The sequence below is a fragment of the Pogoniulus pusillus genome, chromosome W (genome assembly GCF_015220805.1).
Source record: "Pogoniulus pusillus isolate bPogPus1 chromosome W, bPogPus1.pri, whole genome shotgun sequence".
NCBI classification, from domain to species: Eukaryota; Metazoa; Chordata; class Aves; order Piciformes; family Lybiidae; genus Pogoniulus; species Pogoniulus pusillus.
The window spans coordinates 8,972,655-8,988,644 of NC_087308.1; the positions used below are offsets into that span (position 1 = coordinate 8,972,655).

Below are 15,990 nucleotides of genomic sequence, written 5' to 3' on the forward strand. Positions count from 1 at the left end.
TTACATTCAAATGATTTTGCAATATTCTCAGACAAATTTACACAAATATTTTTAGCAACTGTTGGAATTTCATGCTTAACTCCTGATTCTATTTCATGATAAAATGAATGAAATACCAAATGTTGTGATTTTCTCTACGATACTGGCAGTACTGGCCAGGATCCTCTGGGCAAATGTATTTTTCTTGCCCACTATAATAACATCTCCACCCCATATTCCCACAATTTGAAGCACTGTTGTTGTCAGTAGCCTGGCAAGCAGCAAAAGTGACCCAAAGGGGTTGGCTGTGGTCAGTAGCCATTTGGCTTCTTCCTAACAATTTTCCTTTCTCATCATTTGCACTTACTTCTACCCACCATAGATAGGGGCTCCTTCCTTTGGATCATAACAAGTGATTTTTAATGTCTCATTACCCCTGTTTTTTATAACAGGGATCTAACTTTCACCCTTTGCACTCATATATTGTATGGTACACCAGTGTTTGAGACACAATTTTGCCCCTCCGAGTTGCAGCGATGCAGTCACTGCAATTCTGGGCTTGTTCCAGGACAGGAGGCTTAACCCAAATATGCACAGCAGAGGTCCGGTCAGGGCCATGTCACTCGGCGGTCACAGCCCAGAGGGGTTGCAGCCCTCGGCAGACCTTCTTCAGCCGCAGTACTGGGTCCCACTCCGGTCTTGCCCTCTTTTTGTTTCCTTGGGTGCCTCTCACTGCCCTTTTTGCTTTCCTTGAAATATGTGTCACAAGTTAAATTAAAACACACAAACAAAACAAACAAAAACAACTAACTAACAGGTAAAACAACAAAAAAAAAACAACAAAAAAAACCCCACAAACTCTTCCCCACTACACAATCCCTCCTGTTTGTAACAATTTCAACACCTTCGGTCAGTTTGAGTATTGGTTATGAAGTCTCAATTAGTGCCCCCCCCAGGAGTGATAAGTGTTTAGAAATTCCAGCAGTGCTTAGCCTTAGTGTCACTTTGTTTCTCCTGGTTCCGAAGTCACTTGTCCCTCCTGCACAGGTGCTTTTACTCGTGAGGCTGTGTCCGTCTTTTCTCTGCTGTTCTGAGCGCCGTTCCTGTGGTGAGCAGCACAAGAAAAGGGCCTTCCCACAGAGTTAACCAAGTTTGTTCTTTCCAAGTCTTTATCAGTAAAGTATCCGTGCAGGACACCCCCCATCCAACGAGAGACTCCCTGAGTTTCCCTAGGTGAAGCTCTTAACAGAGTTGACTTAATTACTTTTAATGGGCCTGTAAGTGCTTTTGATCGTTTCAGCTTAAGCCAAGCTAAGCACAAACCCGAATCCACCTCCCAAACCCGGTACAATTTCACTATTGACTGGTGAGCTCACAGATCTCTATGCTTCACCCCCCCCCCACTCACCACAGAGGGGTGAAGCCTCAGTTCCTATGAGGCACACCTGTCCTCTTATCGAGGGTGGGCTCAGGCCAGTGCTTCACAACCATTTCTAACTGCCTTGTGAATAACCCGGCAATCACTTCTTTTGGGATACCTTTCTTTCGGCCTACCCACCACCAATACTGTCTAATATTCAGATGCTCCCTTCCCCCAGTCGAGTGTCGCCTGGGGATTCGAAGCATCTGGCTCCGGGGGTCTGGACTCGGAGGTGGGCGATTAATTTTCACCTGCCTCAAGCCTCTAGGCTCAGGCTTATGAACTTCCTCAGGCACCCCGTATTGCCTGGCATAATCTAATAGCTCTCTGGCCACCTCCTCCCACGTCCATTGTCTGCAATCAGGCTGCCTCCTCCTGGGTGTTAAGTTCTCCCTCAGAGCAGCTTGTATTCGGGAGGTAAGTGGGGTGTCAGCTATCTCCTTTTGAAGCTGGATGCCCTTCATCTTAAGGGAGTCAGGAAGCCCCCGACCAAAGGAGTCATTCGCTTTGGGTCCACCAAGAGAGAAAGGGGTGATTCAAAATGATGTTTCAGTTCTCGATCATAGACCATTTGCAAACAAGCTGCGTCTGCACATTTTCCATTATCTGATTCATGCCTCCCCTCAGAACTAGAGGCTCTCCTCTCTCTTTTGAATCAAAGCCCCCAGCCCAGAAAGTTGCTCGCTGAGTAAGGCTCCAGGGACCACTCCTATTTCCCGTAGTTAGGAACACATTAGCACCCCAATAGCCTGTAGCTTCAGCCTCTGTCAACCTAATTTGATCCCCTCCAGTTTTAGAAACACGCCATACATATTCCACCTCAGACTCCCCAGCAGAACGTGTAAACTCTTTACGCAGTTTGGCCAGCTCAGTGGAAGAAAAGGGTATCTCTTTCGTTGTGATGGCAGGGGTGCCATCCTTATCATACAGCATCTCGGTTTTAATGAGAGGACGCATGTGAGCCGCAGCTTCCTCTGCTGCTGCCAGCTCTGCCTGAGGGTATATGGAGGCAGGCTCTGCCTGCCGTTCTTCCTTCTTCAAAAAACAATTTTGCCACTTCTGCTCTGTTTTTAATCTATCCTTAAAATCTGCCACTTCGTCCTTTAAAGTTACTATATGCCCTTGCAGGGAATCTACCAGCTCCTGCAAGGAGGAAATGAATTTATTCTCTCGCCAGTTTTGGCTTTGCTTTTCATCTCTCGAAGCGGCAAAACACGCACCCAAAACTGCACAGATGAAACCTTTGCCCTTTCCCGACTTGGCCGTGCCTCCTTCTGCAGGGCCACAATCCGCTCCGTCACACTCTGAAAGTTATTCCAGTTCTCACGGGCCCAGCCCAGCCCTTCCACAGACGGGCGAGCTCCATGAGCCTCCAACAGACAAAAAAACCTCTCCACCGTGGCCATTGCCTTTAAGGTAAGAGCTCCACGGGGAGGTCACAACAACACAAAAGACCTTATACCTCAAAATCTTCCCTACAAAAACCGCTCAAGGAAAGCTCACTCACAAACACTGTTCCCTGGGAAAAAAAAAAACGCACAATAAATTCCTCCAGGGAGATCACACCAAGATCTGGCGTCTTGGAGAGGGCAGTCACACTTTTCCCCATGAGGACACATTTTACAACAAAGAAACTTCTCAGTTTTGGTTTTCCTAATTAATTTTGAGATAAAATGTGTCCCTTGATCTGAATCAGTATGTTCCACTTCCCCATATCTTGGTATTGTATTTTCCAATAATACCTTTACCACAATATGTGCAGTTGCTCTGCTCACTGGGTAAGCTTCCACCCACTAGGTTAGGTGACCTACTATAACTAATAAGTATTTTACCCTTTTGCAATATCCTTCTACCCATTGTCTACAATATCCAAGGAGTCCCAATAACTGCCTGACTCCTCCTTATTTTCTGGAGTCTTAAACCCCAAGATCCCAGATGTTCTTTCAGGGTCTTCTTTCTTTCCCCTTTGCTCAACCAATGCACTAAAAACTTTACTTCTTATTCCACGAATTGTAACTTCTGTTTTTGACACCTGTGCTAGTTTGAAGCAAGCTAGAATGTTTTGGTATAAGAACTAGATAACGGGCAGTGAAATGAAAACAATTGATGTCAACTTCTCTCACAGTCACGCTGAGAACTCTGGGAAGAAGAAAGACTTTTTCTCCATTTTGTTTCTCACTCTTGCTTTTGCCTTAGACCTGGTCACATCTCATTAACCCTGCTCCCACTAACCTTGCTCCCTAACCTCTTGGCTGCACCTCTTTTCTTCCTGAGAACTGGGGTAAGGTTAAGAGGGCCGGGGGGAGGTGTTGGGGTGGTTTGAGAGCCCCTCCTGGGGACTCAGGTTTCTGGGAGGGGAGTTGTGCTTTTATATTGTTTATCCTTTGTATATTTCTGTATATAATTGTATATAACTGTATATATTGTAAATAGCTGCTTGTAAATTCTGCTAGCTGTAAATAAATTGCTTCATCTATATTCCCAGGGTCCCTCTGAGTTAGCTGGGGCAAATACAAAGTGTGGGGGGGCGGGGTAACCCCCAAACCATCACATTTTTTAATTGGCTTTCCCAACGTGGGGCTAGATATTTTTGAGTGACTGGAAATTAGCTCTGGGAATTAAGATGAAGCTAATCAAGCAGCTATTGTATTTGGTTGGTGCATTGCTCTGGTCTGGTTTTGTTTTCTTGGCATTTAGTTGGTTAAAAGGTCAAATTGTTGCTTATTTCATTGATCTGGCTTATAATAATGCTAATGCTAAGGTTTCAGATATGTTCTGGAGCTGGGGTGATTTTATTCTTGGTTATGCTGGTTTTAATATCTCTGAGAATATTACCAAGGACGTTACAGGAGCTCTGGTCAATAATGTGACAATCAATGGAAATTCTGCTTTAAATATGGCTCTAATGAGAGTTATTCAGCCTAAGACAGGAATTCCAACTGTTTGTATAGGCACATGCTCGTGTAAAACTGTTTTTCTTCTCACAGTTTTTAATATTTGCCTCATGATTTTAATATTCATATTAATTTTGGCATTATTGGTGAAAAATTCAAAACCAGTTTCTGTAAGAACTAGGAAAAATTCTGTGTCTCAGAAGCAGTCTCTTTCACAGTAAAACAAGGGAACACAGTTATCGGCTTCCCCCTTGCCAGCCTCTGCCCCTCCTTCTCCAAGTGCTGGGAACACGGCCAATGTTCCTGCCAATAACATAAACAATGATAACAAAAACAAAAACAATGGACAGAGTTCGGCAGGAGCCTCAGGAGGACAGGCAGGTACCCAAAATCAGAATGTTCCCAGCAAAAATGATAACACCTCAGGGTTGGCAGGAGCCCCAGGAGGACAGGCAAATAATCCCACTAATGTTAATAATACTACTAGTGCTAGTAACACTAGCCCAGTCAGTCCAAATCCTAATGACACCAGCTCAGCCAATTCGAACCCACAGGGAGCAGATCAGAACCAAAATCCTCCTGTTAAAAGCAAGGCAGATTTGAACTCACAAGCTCCAAGTCAGACCTCCAATAACTCAAACCCTCCAGGTCAGACTCCTAATGATTCAAATCCTCCAGGTCAGACTCCTAAAGATTCAAACCCTCCAGCAGACACATCCAAGTCTGTTGCTGCTCAGGCCCTTCTGGCACCTGCTAAGGCAAAAGCTAAGACAAAGAGTGGTTCGCAGGAGGATGTAAGAGACGGGACCTCTAGTGATCAGCAAGGAGAAGAGGAGGAGGAGGTAGTTAGTCTGCGAGACCTTGTAGATGTGCTGAGACAACAATACTCAAGTGAGAGTAGTGCTGTGAGGTTAGCTGCCAAGAGAGAGGATGGTTCCCAAGAGTTTAGGAGTGCTATGAGGAAGGTTCTGTTAGGCCCAGTACCACCAGATCAGCAGGACGAACAGGAGGAAGATGACATCCAAGGCTCAAAGGATCCACTCAGAGAGGTCAGGGAAGTTAGGAAGGAATACACAAGGGAATCAGGTCAGCCAATTTTAAGCTGGCTAGTGAGATGCCGTGGTATTGGTGCTAATGCCCTGCAGGTAGGAGACAAGTCTGCCAAGCAGCTGGGACCACTCACTAAGGAGAGTGGAGTGGACAAACACCTAGCAAGTCCTCTTGGTAGGGTTAGCTTGTGGACACGCCTTCTGTTGGCTGTGGCTATGAGATATCCTTCCCGAGATGACTTGCCATGGGCTGCCAAGAAGTGGAACACCATTGACCAGGGAATTAAGCTTCTGAAGGAGTTTGCTGTGAAGGAAGTGCTTTATGGAGATCATGGTACTCATGAGCCTGATGATATTCCTTTGGGAACAGGTCTCATGAAGAAGCTGATTAAGCTTGCTCCATCATCATATGCTAACATCTTGGCCAGTAAGTTTCTAGCAAGGAGTGATAATGGAAGGTCTTTCACTGTTGCTGAATTCACTGACCAGCTCAGGCAGATTGAGGACAGCTTGTCACACTCTGGCCTAGTCTCTGCCATAAAAACTCTAGGTGCAGAGATAAGGGATGGCATTAAGGAGAGCATGAAAGAACTGAAGGAGGATCTTACAACCTCAATTTCCAATCTGGTAAAGGATACCATTCCTGCATCATCTGAATGGGTGCATGTTTCTGCAGTCAGGAACAGACGCCCACCTCCTGCAAGGCAATTCCAGCCCAGGAGGAGACAAATTCCACCCAGACAGCAGCAATCACGTGCGTCACTGTGAATACTTCTGCGTGACACATACGGTGAGAACATGAACAAATGGGATGGTAAACCTACTTCAGCTCTTTCAAAGAGGGTCAGGGATCTGCAGAGTGGCAGAAACAGAGGCAGCAATGCCAGAAAAGTAGCTGTCACTTCTTCAGCTCCCTAGAGCAACTGCAATTGTTCCAACAGTTGCAATTCCTCTCACAACACCAATCACTGTGTACACCCCACATGCCGTATTCAGCATTAGGGGTGCCCTGCCTCCAGCCAGGAGGAGGAAAGGGATAGTGGAGAGAACCGAATCTATTGGAATGTATTCATTAGGTGGCCTGGCAGTTCAAGAGTTCGGAAATACAGGGCTTTAGTTGACACAGGTGCTCAGTGTACTTTATTGCCATCCAATTGTAAAGGGACAGAGTCCATATCTATTTTTGGAATCACTGGTGGATCTCAAGAGTTAACTAAGATACAGGCTGAGATCAGTTTAACTGGTAAAGGGTGGAAGACACATACTACTGTAACTGGTCCTGATGCGCCTTGCATTTTGGAAATTGACTTTTTGAGACAAGGTTGTTTCAAAGATCCTAAGGGTCACAAATGGGCTTTTGGAATAGCATCTGTAGAGATTGAGGATGATAAATTGAAATTGTCCATTAGACCTGAACTTTCTGATGAATCTGCAGTTGTGGGATATCATGACATAGAGGACCTGGAAGTGCCAATTGCAACTCAAACTGTTCATCATAGGCAGTACAGAACTAACCGTGACTCTTTGTTGCCCATTCATCAGCTGATTCGTCAATTGGAGAGTCAGGCTGTCATCGAGAAAGCTCATTCACCTTTCAACAGTCCCATCTGGCCTGTGCGTAAACCTACGGGTGACTGGAGACTGACAGTTGACTTTCGTGCCCTCAACGAGGTGACGCCACCCATGAGTGCAGCTGTGCCAGACATGCTGGAACTCCAGTACGAGCTGGAATCGAAGGAGGCTAAATGGTATGCAACCATAGACATTGCTAATGCTTTCTTCTCTATTCCCATAGCAAAGGAGTGCAGGCCTCAGTTTGCATTCACCTGGAGAGGAATCCAGTACCAGTTCAATCGTTTGCCTCAAGGGTGGAAACACAGCTCAACCATCTGTCACTCAGTCATCCACAATGCACTGGAGAAAGGTAAAGCTCCAGAGCACATCCAGTACATCGACGACATCATTGTGTGGGGCCAAACTGCTGAGGAAGTCTTCGAGAAAGGTAACAAAATCATTGACATTCTGTTGCAAGCAGGTTTTGCCATTAAGAGAGACAAGGTCAAAGGACCTGCCAAAGAAATTCAGTTTCTGGGAATGCGGTGGCAGGATGGTCGCCGTTACATTCCTCAGGATGTGATTAACAAAGTCTCTACCATGGCAGTTCCCACCAGTAAGAAGGACGCCCTTTCTTTTCTTGGTGTGGTGGGATTTTGGAGACTACACATTCCTGATTTCAGTCAGATTGTCAAACCTCTGCATGATGTGACTCGTAAGAGAAACAATTTTGAGTGGGGACCTGAACAACAAGCAGCCTTTGATCAGATCAAGCGAGAAATAGTCCATGCAGTGGGCTTGGGACCTGTGAGATCTGGTCCGGACATTAAAAACATTCTGTACACGGCTGCCAGTGACAATGGTCCAACTTGGAGTCTTTGGCAGAGAGCTCCAAACGAGACACGTGGTCGCCCACTTGGTTTCTGGGGACGTTGCTACAGAGGTTCAGAGGCAAATTACAGTGCAACTGAGAAAGAGATACTAGCAGCCTATGAGGGAGTGAAAGCAGCTTCTGAAGTGATTGGAACTGAGTCAGAATTGCTTTTAGCTCCTAGACTGCCAGTTCTTAACTGGATGTTCAAGGGCAAAGGTTCATCACCACATCATGGCACAGATGCAACCTGGTCTAAATGGATGGCTTTGATAACCCAACGAGCACGAATGGGTAATCTTGACCGACCTGGTCTGGTGGAGGTGATCACCAACTGGCCGGAAGGCACAGACTGTTCCAAACCTCTGGAGGAGAAAATAACTCGTGCTGAGGAAGCTCCTCCCTATGGTGATCTCTCTGATCAGGAAAAGAACTATGCTTTGTTCACAGACGGTTCCTGTCGTCTTGTTGGGAACAAGCGAATATGGAAGTCTGCAGTTTGGAGTCCAACCAGGAGAGTTACCGAAACAAAAGATGGCGAAGGAGAATCCAGTCAGTTCGCTGAGGTAAAAGCTGTTCAACTTGCTCTTGATGTGGCTGAAAGTGAAAATTGGCCTATCCTTTACCTCTACACTGACTCGTGGATGGTAGCCAATGCTCTATGGGGTTGGCTAAAGGACTGGAAGAAGAATGGTTGGCAGAGGAAAGGAAAGCCTATTTGGTGTGCTGATCTATGGCAGGACATTGATGCACAGCTGGAGAGAACTCCAGTGAAGGTGCGGCACGTAGATGCACACATGCCTAAGAGCAGAGCAACAGAGGAACATCAACATAACCAGCAGGCAGATCAAGCTGCTAAGATTGCTCAAGTTGATACCAACTCTGAACTTGACATTGACCTTGATTGGAAACACCGAGGTGAGCTGTTCTTAGCTCGGTGGGCCCATGACTCATCTGGACATCAAGGCAGAGATGGAACATACCGATGGGCTCGCGATAGGTCAATTGACTTGTCCATGGACGCTATCACCCAAGTCATCTATGATTGTGACATTTGTGCTGCTATTAAGCAGGCTAAGCGAATCAAGCCCTTATGGTATGGTGAGAGATGGTCAAAGTACAAGTATGGTGAAGCCTGGCAGATTGACTACATCTCTTTACCTCGATCTCGTACTGGCAAGCAGTATGTGCTAACGATGATAGAAGCCAGCACTGGATGGTTGGAAACCTATCCGGTTCCACATGCTACTGCACGTAACACCATTGTTGGTTTGGAGAGACAAATCTTGTGGAGACATGGAACTCCAGAGAGAATTGAGTCAGACAATGGTACTCATTTCAAGAACAATCTTGTGAAAAACTGGGCCAAAGAGCATGGTATTGAATGGATCTATCATATACCCTACTATGCACCAGCTTCAGGGAAGATTGAACGTTACAACTGTTTGCTGAAAACCACCCTCAAAGTCATGGGGGGTGGAACTCTGAAAAACTGGGACAAACATTTAGCACAAGCTACCTGGTTGGTAAATAGTAGAGGTTCAGTAAACAGAGCAGGACCTGCACAATCAGATTTGGTCCAAACAGTAGACGGTGATAAAGTTCCTGTTGTACGTGAAAAGAATCTGTTAGGGAAAACTGTTTGGGTATTTTCTCCTTTGGGCGAAGGGAAACCTGTCCGAGGGGTGGTTTCTGCTGAAGGTCCTGGTCATACATACTGGGTAATGCAGGAGAATGGTGAAATCCAGTGTATTCCACAGAGAAATTTAACCTTAGCTGAGAGAGTTTAAATTCAAGCTGTTAGGAGTTTTCTGTTCTAGGTAACATCGGCGCCCAACACTGAGAGAATCTACGATAGAATCTACAGTAAGTGAGCACGAACCCAACATCACCTGGGAGTCCCTGTTCTGAGCTTTTGAATCACCTACATCTGATTGAAGTGTGAACTGAACTTGTATATATTGTTTTAGTGTAAATATTGGTTTAGATTAGATTGGATAATTCTCAGCGATACTCTGAGCGAAGTAGACAAGGGGTGGATTGTGCTAGTTTGAAGCAAGCTAGAATGTTTTGGTATAAGAACTAGATAACGGGCAGTGAAATGAAAACAATTGATGTCAACTTCTCTCACAGTCACGCTGAGAACTCTGGGAAGAAGAAAGACTTTTTCTCCATTTTGTTTCTCACTCTTGCTTTTGCCTTAGACCTGGTCACATCTCATTAACCCTGCTCCCACTAACCTTGCTCCCTATCCTCTTGGCTGCACTTCTTTTCTTCCTGAGAACTGGGGTAAGGTTAAGAGGGCCGGGGGGAGGTGTTGGGGTGGTTTGAGAGCCCCTCCTGAGGACTCAGGTTTCTGGGAGGGGAGTTGTGCTTTTATATTGTTTATCCTTTGTATATTTCTGTATATAATTGTATATAACTGTATATATTGTAAATAGCTGCTTGTAAATTCTGCTAGCTGTAAATAAATTGCTTCATCTATATTCCCAGGGTCCCTCTGAGTTAGCTGGGGCAAATACAAAAGTGTGGGGGGGCGGGGTAACCCCCAAACCATCACAACACCTTAAGTCCTTTTGCTCAAAAAAATAAAAATAAAAAAAATAGAGTCTGTATGGTGGCTTCCCAGACTGCCTCTTCAGTTTTTCCTGCTATACTGTAACAATTTTATCTCTTCTGGAAACACCAGCTGTTCTAATACCTTCTCCAATGTTTGACCAAATAAGTTAGGGGATTCTGTAAATCCCTGGGGTAATGCCGTCCACCTTAACTGTTTTCTTCTCCCTATCTATGGATCTTCTCATTCAAATGTAAAGGCATCCTTTGATCCCTTCTTTAGTGAACAAACCCAGAAGGTTAGTCCCTGTCCCACTAAAATTCTGGAGGGAGATAGTTCCTTTGTAGGTTATGCTCTGCCTCCAGTAATAATAACAAATCATTTAGACAAATTTTATCTTCTGCTTCCATTTCTACTTCCTTTAAAACAGATACTTTAAATGGTTCTCCTTTAGCTCCTGTGTCCACTAAAAAACTCCTCTTCCTCCTTATGGAACCTATTAATAACTTTATCAAGGGCTCAGTAGATGGTGAGGTCCCCAAAAGATACAGCCCCTGACTCCCCTAGTCTTCCTTGAATAATTTCTCATCCTGTGTCCTTTTGCAGCGATATTGCTGGATATGTCCCTTCTTATTGCAACAATGACACACAGGAGGTTCTTTCTCTTGAATTCTGATTTTCCAGAGGCCCCTTGGGCCCCATCCTTTTTAATTCTTTAGTTGTAGTTTGTACTGTCCAACCCTCCCTCACTGCTGTTACAAGTGTGAAAAAAGGTTCCCGTGTCAATAAAAGAATGGCAAAGCAGAATATAAGAAAATGAGAAAATTAAAATATGTCACTATGTGAATGGCAGAGCAGGGAGTGTCTGAGCTAACTAATTTGGAGACGTTGGAACCTACGAGAGATAACAGAAAGCGCTGTGAAGAGATAGCCCCCTGTGAATAGGGGACATGAACAAAACAGGGGTGTGCCAGAGCTCACTGAGCAAGGCTAGGGATGAATGATAACAGAAACCACCATGAGCATGGTAGATAAGAAGACCGTAAAGCAGGCAACTGTGAAGACGCAAATAGCTGAGTCACAAAGACACCTGAGGAAGACTCGTTACTTCAGCCTCACGACCACCAGAGAGAACCCCAGGAGGATTAGCACGCATGCGCAACAGTTCCAGGAAAAAACTGCAACTGTTTTCGGGAAATGATAAAATATGTATTACACTGCTTTGTGAATATGTATGTGAGCGGGAAATAAAAACCCTGCAGCTGCATGTGTACAGTGCGCAGCTGTGGAAACAAATTCCCCTGCGCCCAGCGCTGCTCCTTGCTTGCCAAAATAAAACTCCTTAAACTTATCTCTAAGTTTTTGGTGGCTCAATTTTAACACAAGGATCTTTAGCTCTTGCTCTCTATTTTTCTGCGCCCCTGTGGACAGATACTTTCTGGGCTTCTCTAAGGAATTCCTCTGATCCCTCTCCGGCTGTTTTGCCACTGGATTGAGATCTATTAAACTCTTTTTCAGCCTTTCCATCTAGTCTCTCAGCCACCCCTCAGGGATCATCCAATATCGTTCTGCCCCCTGAACCCTTAGTGGGTACAGGCCAGCCCCAACATTCTCCCTTGTAACATTAGACGGCACTGGGACTGGAGCCGCTGGGAAAAAAAGGAACTCCACAAGAGAGAGAGACAAGCGGCAGCGGCGGGGCTGGGGTGGGGCTGGAGCGGCGGCAGCAGCAAGGGAGAGGCTGGAACGGGCAGTGAGTTCCAGCCTAAGGACTTGATCCCTAAGGGCTCCCGTTCCTCCCTCGTCTTCCGAGCATACAGCTCTGTAACTTTTCTTTCTGCTTATAGTTCCCAGAGCTCAGCATATTTACCCTCCTCCGGGCTAAACGTTTTCCTGTTTCTCACACATTCTACCAGGGCTTGACCAACCCAGTCCTCTAAAAACTCAAACACAGGCCACTGAACATGTGGCCGTACTGGCTCCTTTGGCCATATTCTCATACAGGAATGGACTAATTTCATTTTTGGTTTTGCTTTTCTGGGGCCCCTATCATTCCAATATTTAATCATTAATCTGGTAATTTTGTTTTGCTCCCTCTGTTAGGGTCTTGGGTCCTCAACTTGACCCATCTTTCATGACTGCCTAAAGAGTGTCTTGCAGGGGGCTAAACGACCCTCCTTTAACCCACCCACGAATCCTATAGGAATCGCTTTGAATCCTTTACCGGCCAAATCCCTCGCAGGAGTTTGGAACCGCGGCTTATCAGACCTCCGCACTCGCTTCGGAGTCAGACTCCGTCTCAAACACACTCTTTCACATCAGGCAGTCGAATCCCACCCAACCGAACGGTTTCCGCAATACTCACGACTCTGTCGTCTTCGCTCGGGTCTGTGCGCACAGAATTAAGGGTCTATAAAAGCAGCTGCAGCCTCATCAGGGAGCTCAAAAAAATGTATTGGTTGATTCCGGCAGAGTTCAGGATATCACCAGCCCCGTATGGGTCTCCCCAGGGAGCCACCAAAAAAGGCGGGGCGCCCCTCCCTAGGTGAACCCCCAGAGTCTGGTGATATCCCAGACGAGCCCCCAATTTGTCATAAATAACAGGCACAAACTGGTGTTCATGCAAGTTAAGGCTTTAATAAAGTTGCAGGAATCAAGCAATGTACAGGCCTGGGTGCGAGGAGAGATTCTGCTCTACCCCAACGCACACCCTTTGCCTTCAGTTTTCTCCTTTTATACCCTATTCTATTACATATTTACTAAGCTCTAAGAAAGGTTGGGTTTTCTTTATCAGTTCTTAGGAATGTGAAATGTCTCTTCCACACAGGTCTCCTTTCATCCGGTGGTCCCTCTGGTAATCTTTGATGAAGTAAGGGGTCTTGCTTAAGTGTCTTCTTCATGAACTTCAAAGTCCTGGTTCTTCTATTTGCTCATACAGGAAAGGTGGCAGCCGGAGGAATGCATTTCCATTTAAATATGCAAAAGACTATTTCTACATGCCTCCCTCCTTTGTCCATCTAATTACTCTTATCTTTATGCTTATTGAGATGGTGGTGCAAGCAGGAATGCAGTTCCATTCAAACCCCCTTCCTCCATGTCTGTGACCTTTTACCACGAATTGATCGGATCAGACATATGATTCTATATATTTATCACAATCCCCCATTTGCTTTTTGATCAGATTGATTCGTGTTTTAGCTTCAAATCGGGCAATTACTTGCTCTAGAGAGTTTAATTCTCCATCTTTCCTCCTTTCTTTTATCGCCTGAACAATCATTATAGGTTGGGGTTTGGTTTTCTCTTCTGGGTTGTGGGGTACAAGAGTCACTTGCATTCCTTGCACAACCATCGTGATCAGTCTTATAAAACATGGTATGAGACAAGGTACAATTAGTATCACAATCAGCACTCCCCCTCCCACCAAAGCCAATTTAGTAAGCCAATTGCTTACCCCCAGATTATTCCACCAGTTCCCTAAGTTTACTCCATTCCAGGTTTGTACCGGGACGTGAGCAATTTTCTTCATCTCTTTTACCAGTTGGTTAACAGCATTTCCTTCTTCATCTATTCCCAGGCAGCAGTTGGTTAGGTTGAATTTCCCACATACACCCCCTTCATGAGCTAGTAGATAGTCTAATGCTAATCTATTTTGATATATGGCAGTTCTCATTTGGGTATTCTGCTTTGCTATTAGGTTCAAAGCATCTCCAGTTTTGTTTACTATTATTTCAACTACTGCTTGCAGTCTAATTATCCTATTAAGCATATATATTGGGGTTCGATAGCCCCAAGATCCATCTTCTGCCCATGTTGCAGGGTCATAATAGGCAATGATCCTTTCAGGAGGCCACTCGTTGTCTTTCCAATTTCCTATTTGGAGATCCCTCTTGGCCCTTCTTAGCTCATCAGTCTCAGTGTATAGCTGTATGCCTAACTTTTCTCCCTTGGAGATAGGTAACAGGAAGAAGCTGGGTCTAATTGTCCCTAATACACATGATCCTACCCAATTTTTGGGTAGGAGAGCATAGGCTACTTTCCCACATATCCAATAATATCCACCTGGGGCTGGCCACCCATTTACAATTGTACTTCCATTGGTCCAGTTTCTTAGTTGGAATGGCATTTCCAGAGGAGTGCCCCATCTTTCCCATGTGTTTTTAGTTTCATTCCACTCATAGCCTCCTTCACATTCCAAATTCCCTACGAATTTACCATCACCCAGTCTCTGCCAGCAGCTCCTTCCAATTATACTGGTTTGTAGGACCCACTGCTGCTTTCTGTTACCTCTCTCTACTTTCCAGGTGTTGGGATCAGAGATGTTTGCTTCCATTGATTCCCAGGGCCATCGATCTCCTTGATTGGTACCTCCACAGACATAACAATTGGTTACATTCAAAGATTTTGCAATATTCTCAGCCAAATTCACAAACAGATTTTTTGCAACTGTTGGAATTTCATACTTAACTCCTGATTCTATCTCATGATAAAATGAATGAAATACTAAGTGTTGTGATTTCCCTTCTCTGCTCTTTTGTAGTACTTTTACATCAAGAATCACCCCTGGGTCTGACCCCTTTCCTGCAATTCTGACTCCATATCTTGTGTACTTTGCTTTTTCCCATTTTTCTATGTCATATATTGTTAGATTCACTGGATTACAGGTTTCAGCAGTGCAATTTGCTGATGGTATTCCCCTTTTTACTCCTGCTCTCAGACCTACACATGAATTTGGTCCCTTCTTCCAGGTGGCCCAACACACACAATTCCACCCTGTCTCCCCACAGTAGTATTGGGCTCTTTCCTGGATTGGCACCCAAGGTGCTTCTACCACATATACAGGTGAATTTCGATACTGGCGGCATTGGCCAGGATCCTCTGGGCAAATATATTTTTCTTGTCTACTATAATAACGTCTCCATCCCATATTCCCACAAGTTGAAGCACCATCGTTGTCGATAGCCTGGCAAGCATCAAAAGTTACCCAAAGGGGTTGACTGCGGTTGGTGGTCGTTTGGCTTCTTCCTAACAATTTCCCTTTCCCATCATTTGCCCTTATTTCTACCCACCATAGATAGGGAACTTCCTTTGGATCATAACAAATGATTTTTCCCTTCTCATTGCATCTGGCATATTCTGTTTGATTGTGATAACAAGAATCTAATCTTTGTCCATTACACTCATAAATCGTATGGTATACCAATGTTTGGGACACAGTTTTGCCCCTCCGGGTTGCAGTAATGCAGTCACTGCAATTCTGAGCTTGTCCTAGGGCTAGAAGGCTTAACCCAAATATGCACAGAAGAGGTCCGGTCAGGGCCATGTTACTCGGCGGTCACAGCCCAGAGGGGTTGCAGCCCTCGGCAGACCTTCTTCAGCCGCAGCACTGGTTCCCACTCCGGTCTTGCCCTCTTTTTATTTTATTGGGTGCCTCTCACTGCCCTTTTGCTCTTTCTTGAAATATGTGTCCCAAATAAATAAAATCTTAAACCAAACCAAAATTCCCCTTTTTTTTTTTTTTTTTTAACACCTGTTGTCAGTTTTGAGTATTGACTCTGGAGTCCCAGTCCATCCCTCAGGAGTGATAAGTGTTTAGAAATTCCATCAGTGCTTATCTTATTGCCTCCTTAGTGTCACTTTTGTTTCTCCTGGATCCGAAGTTACTCGCC

The 15,990-nt window shown here is 45.1% G+C and overlaps 2 protein-coding genes across 2 annotated transcripts; both read right to left on the reverse strand.

The window, feature by feature from the left end:
• Positions 1–848: 848 nt before the first annotated feature.
• On the reverse strand, positions 849–2,805 carry LOC135192878 (uncharacterized). Its single transcript, XM_064176254.1, is given in 4 exon segments — positions 849–1,889; positions 1,892–1,987; positions 1,990–2,542; positions 2,620–2,805. Coding segments are annotated over 4 exon segments (1,320 nt in total). The 3' UTR covers positions 849–1,404.
• Positions 2,806–13,394: 10,589 nt separating this feature from the next.
• Positions 13,395–15,644, reverse strand: ERV3-1 (endogenous retrovirus group 3 member 1, envelope). The gene has a single exon (XM_064176255.1). The coding sequence runs from the start codon at positions 15,642–15,644 to the stop codon at positions 13,452–13,454; it is 2,193 nt and encodes a 730-aa protein (XP_064032325.1). The 3' UTR covers positions 13,395–13,451.
• Positions 15,645–15,990: the final 346 nt, after the last annotated feature.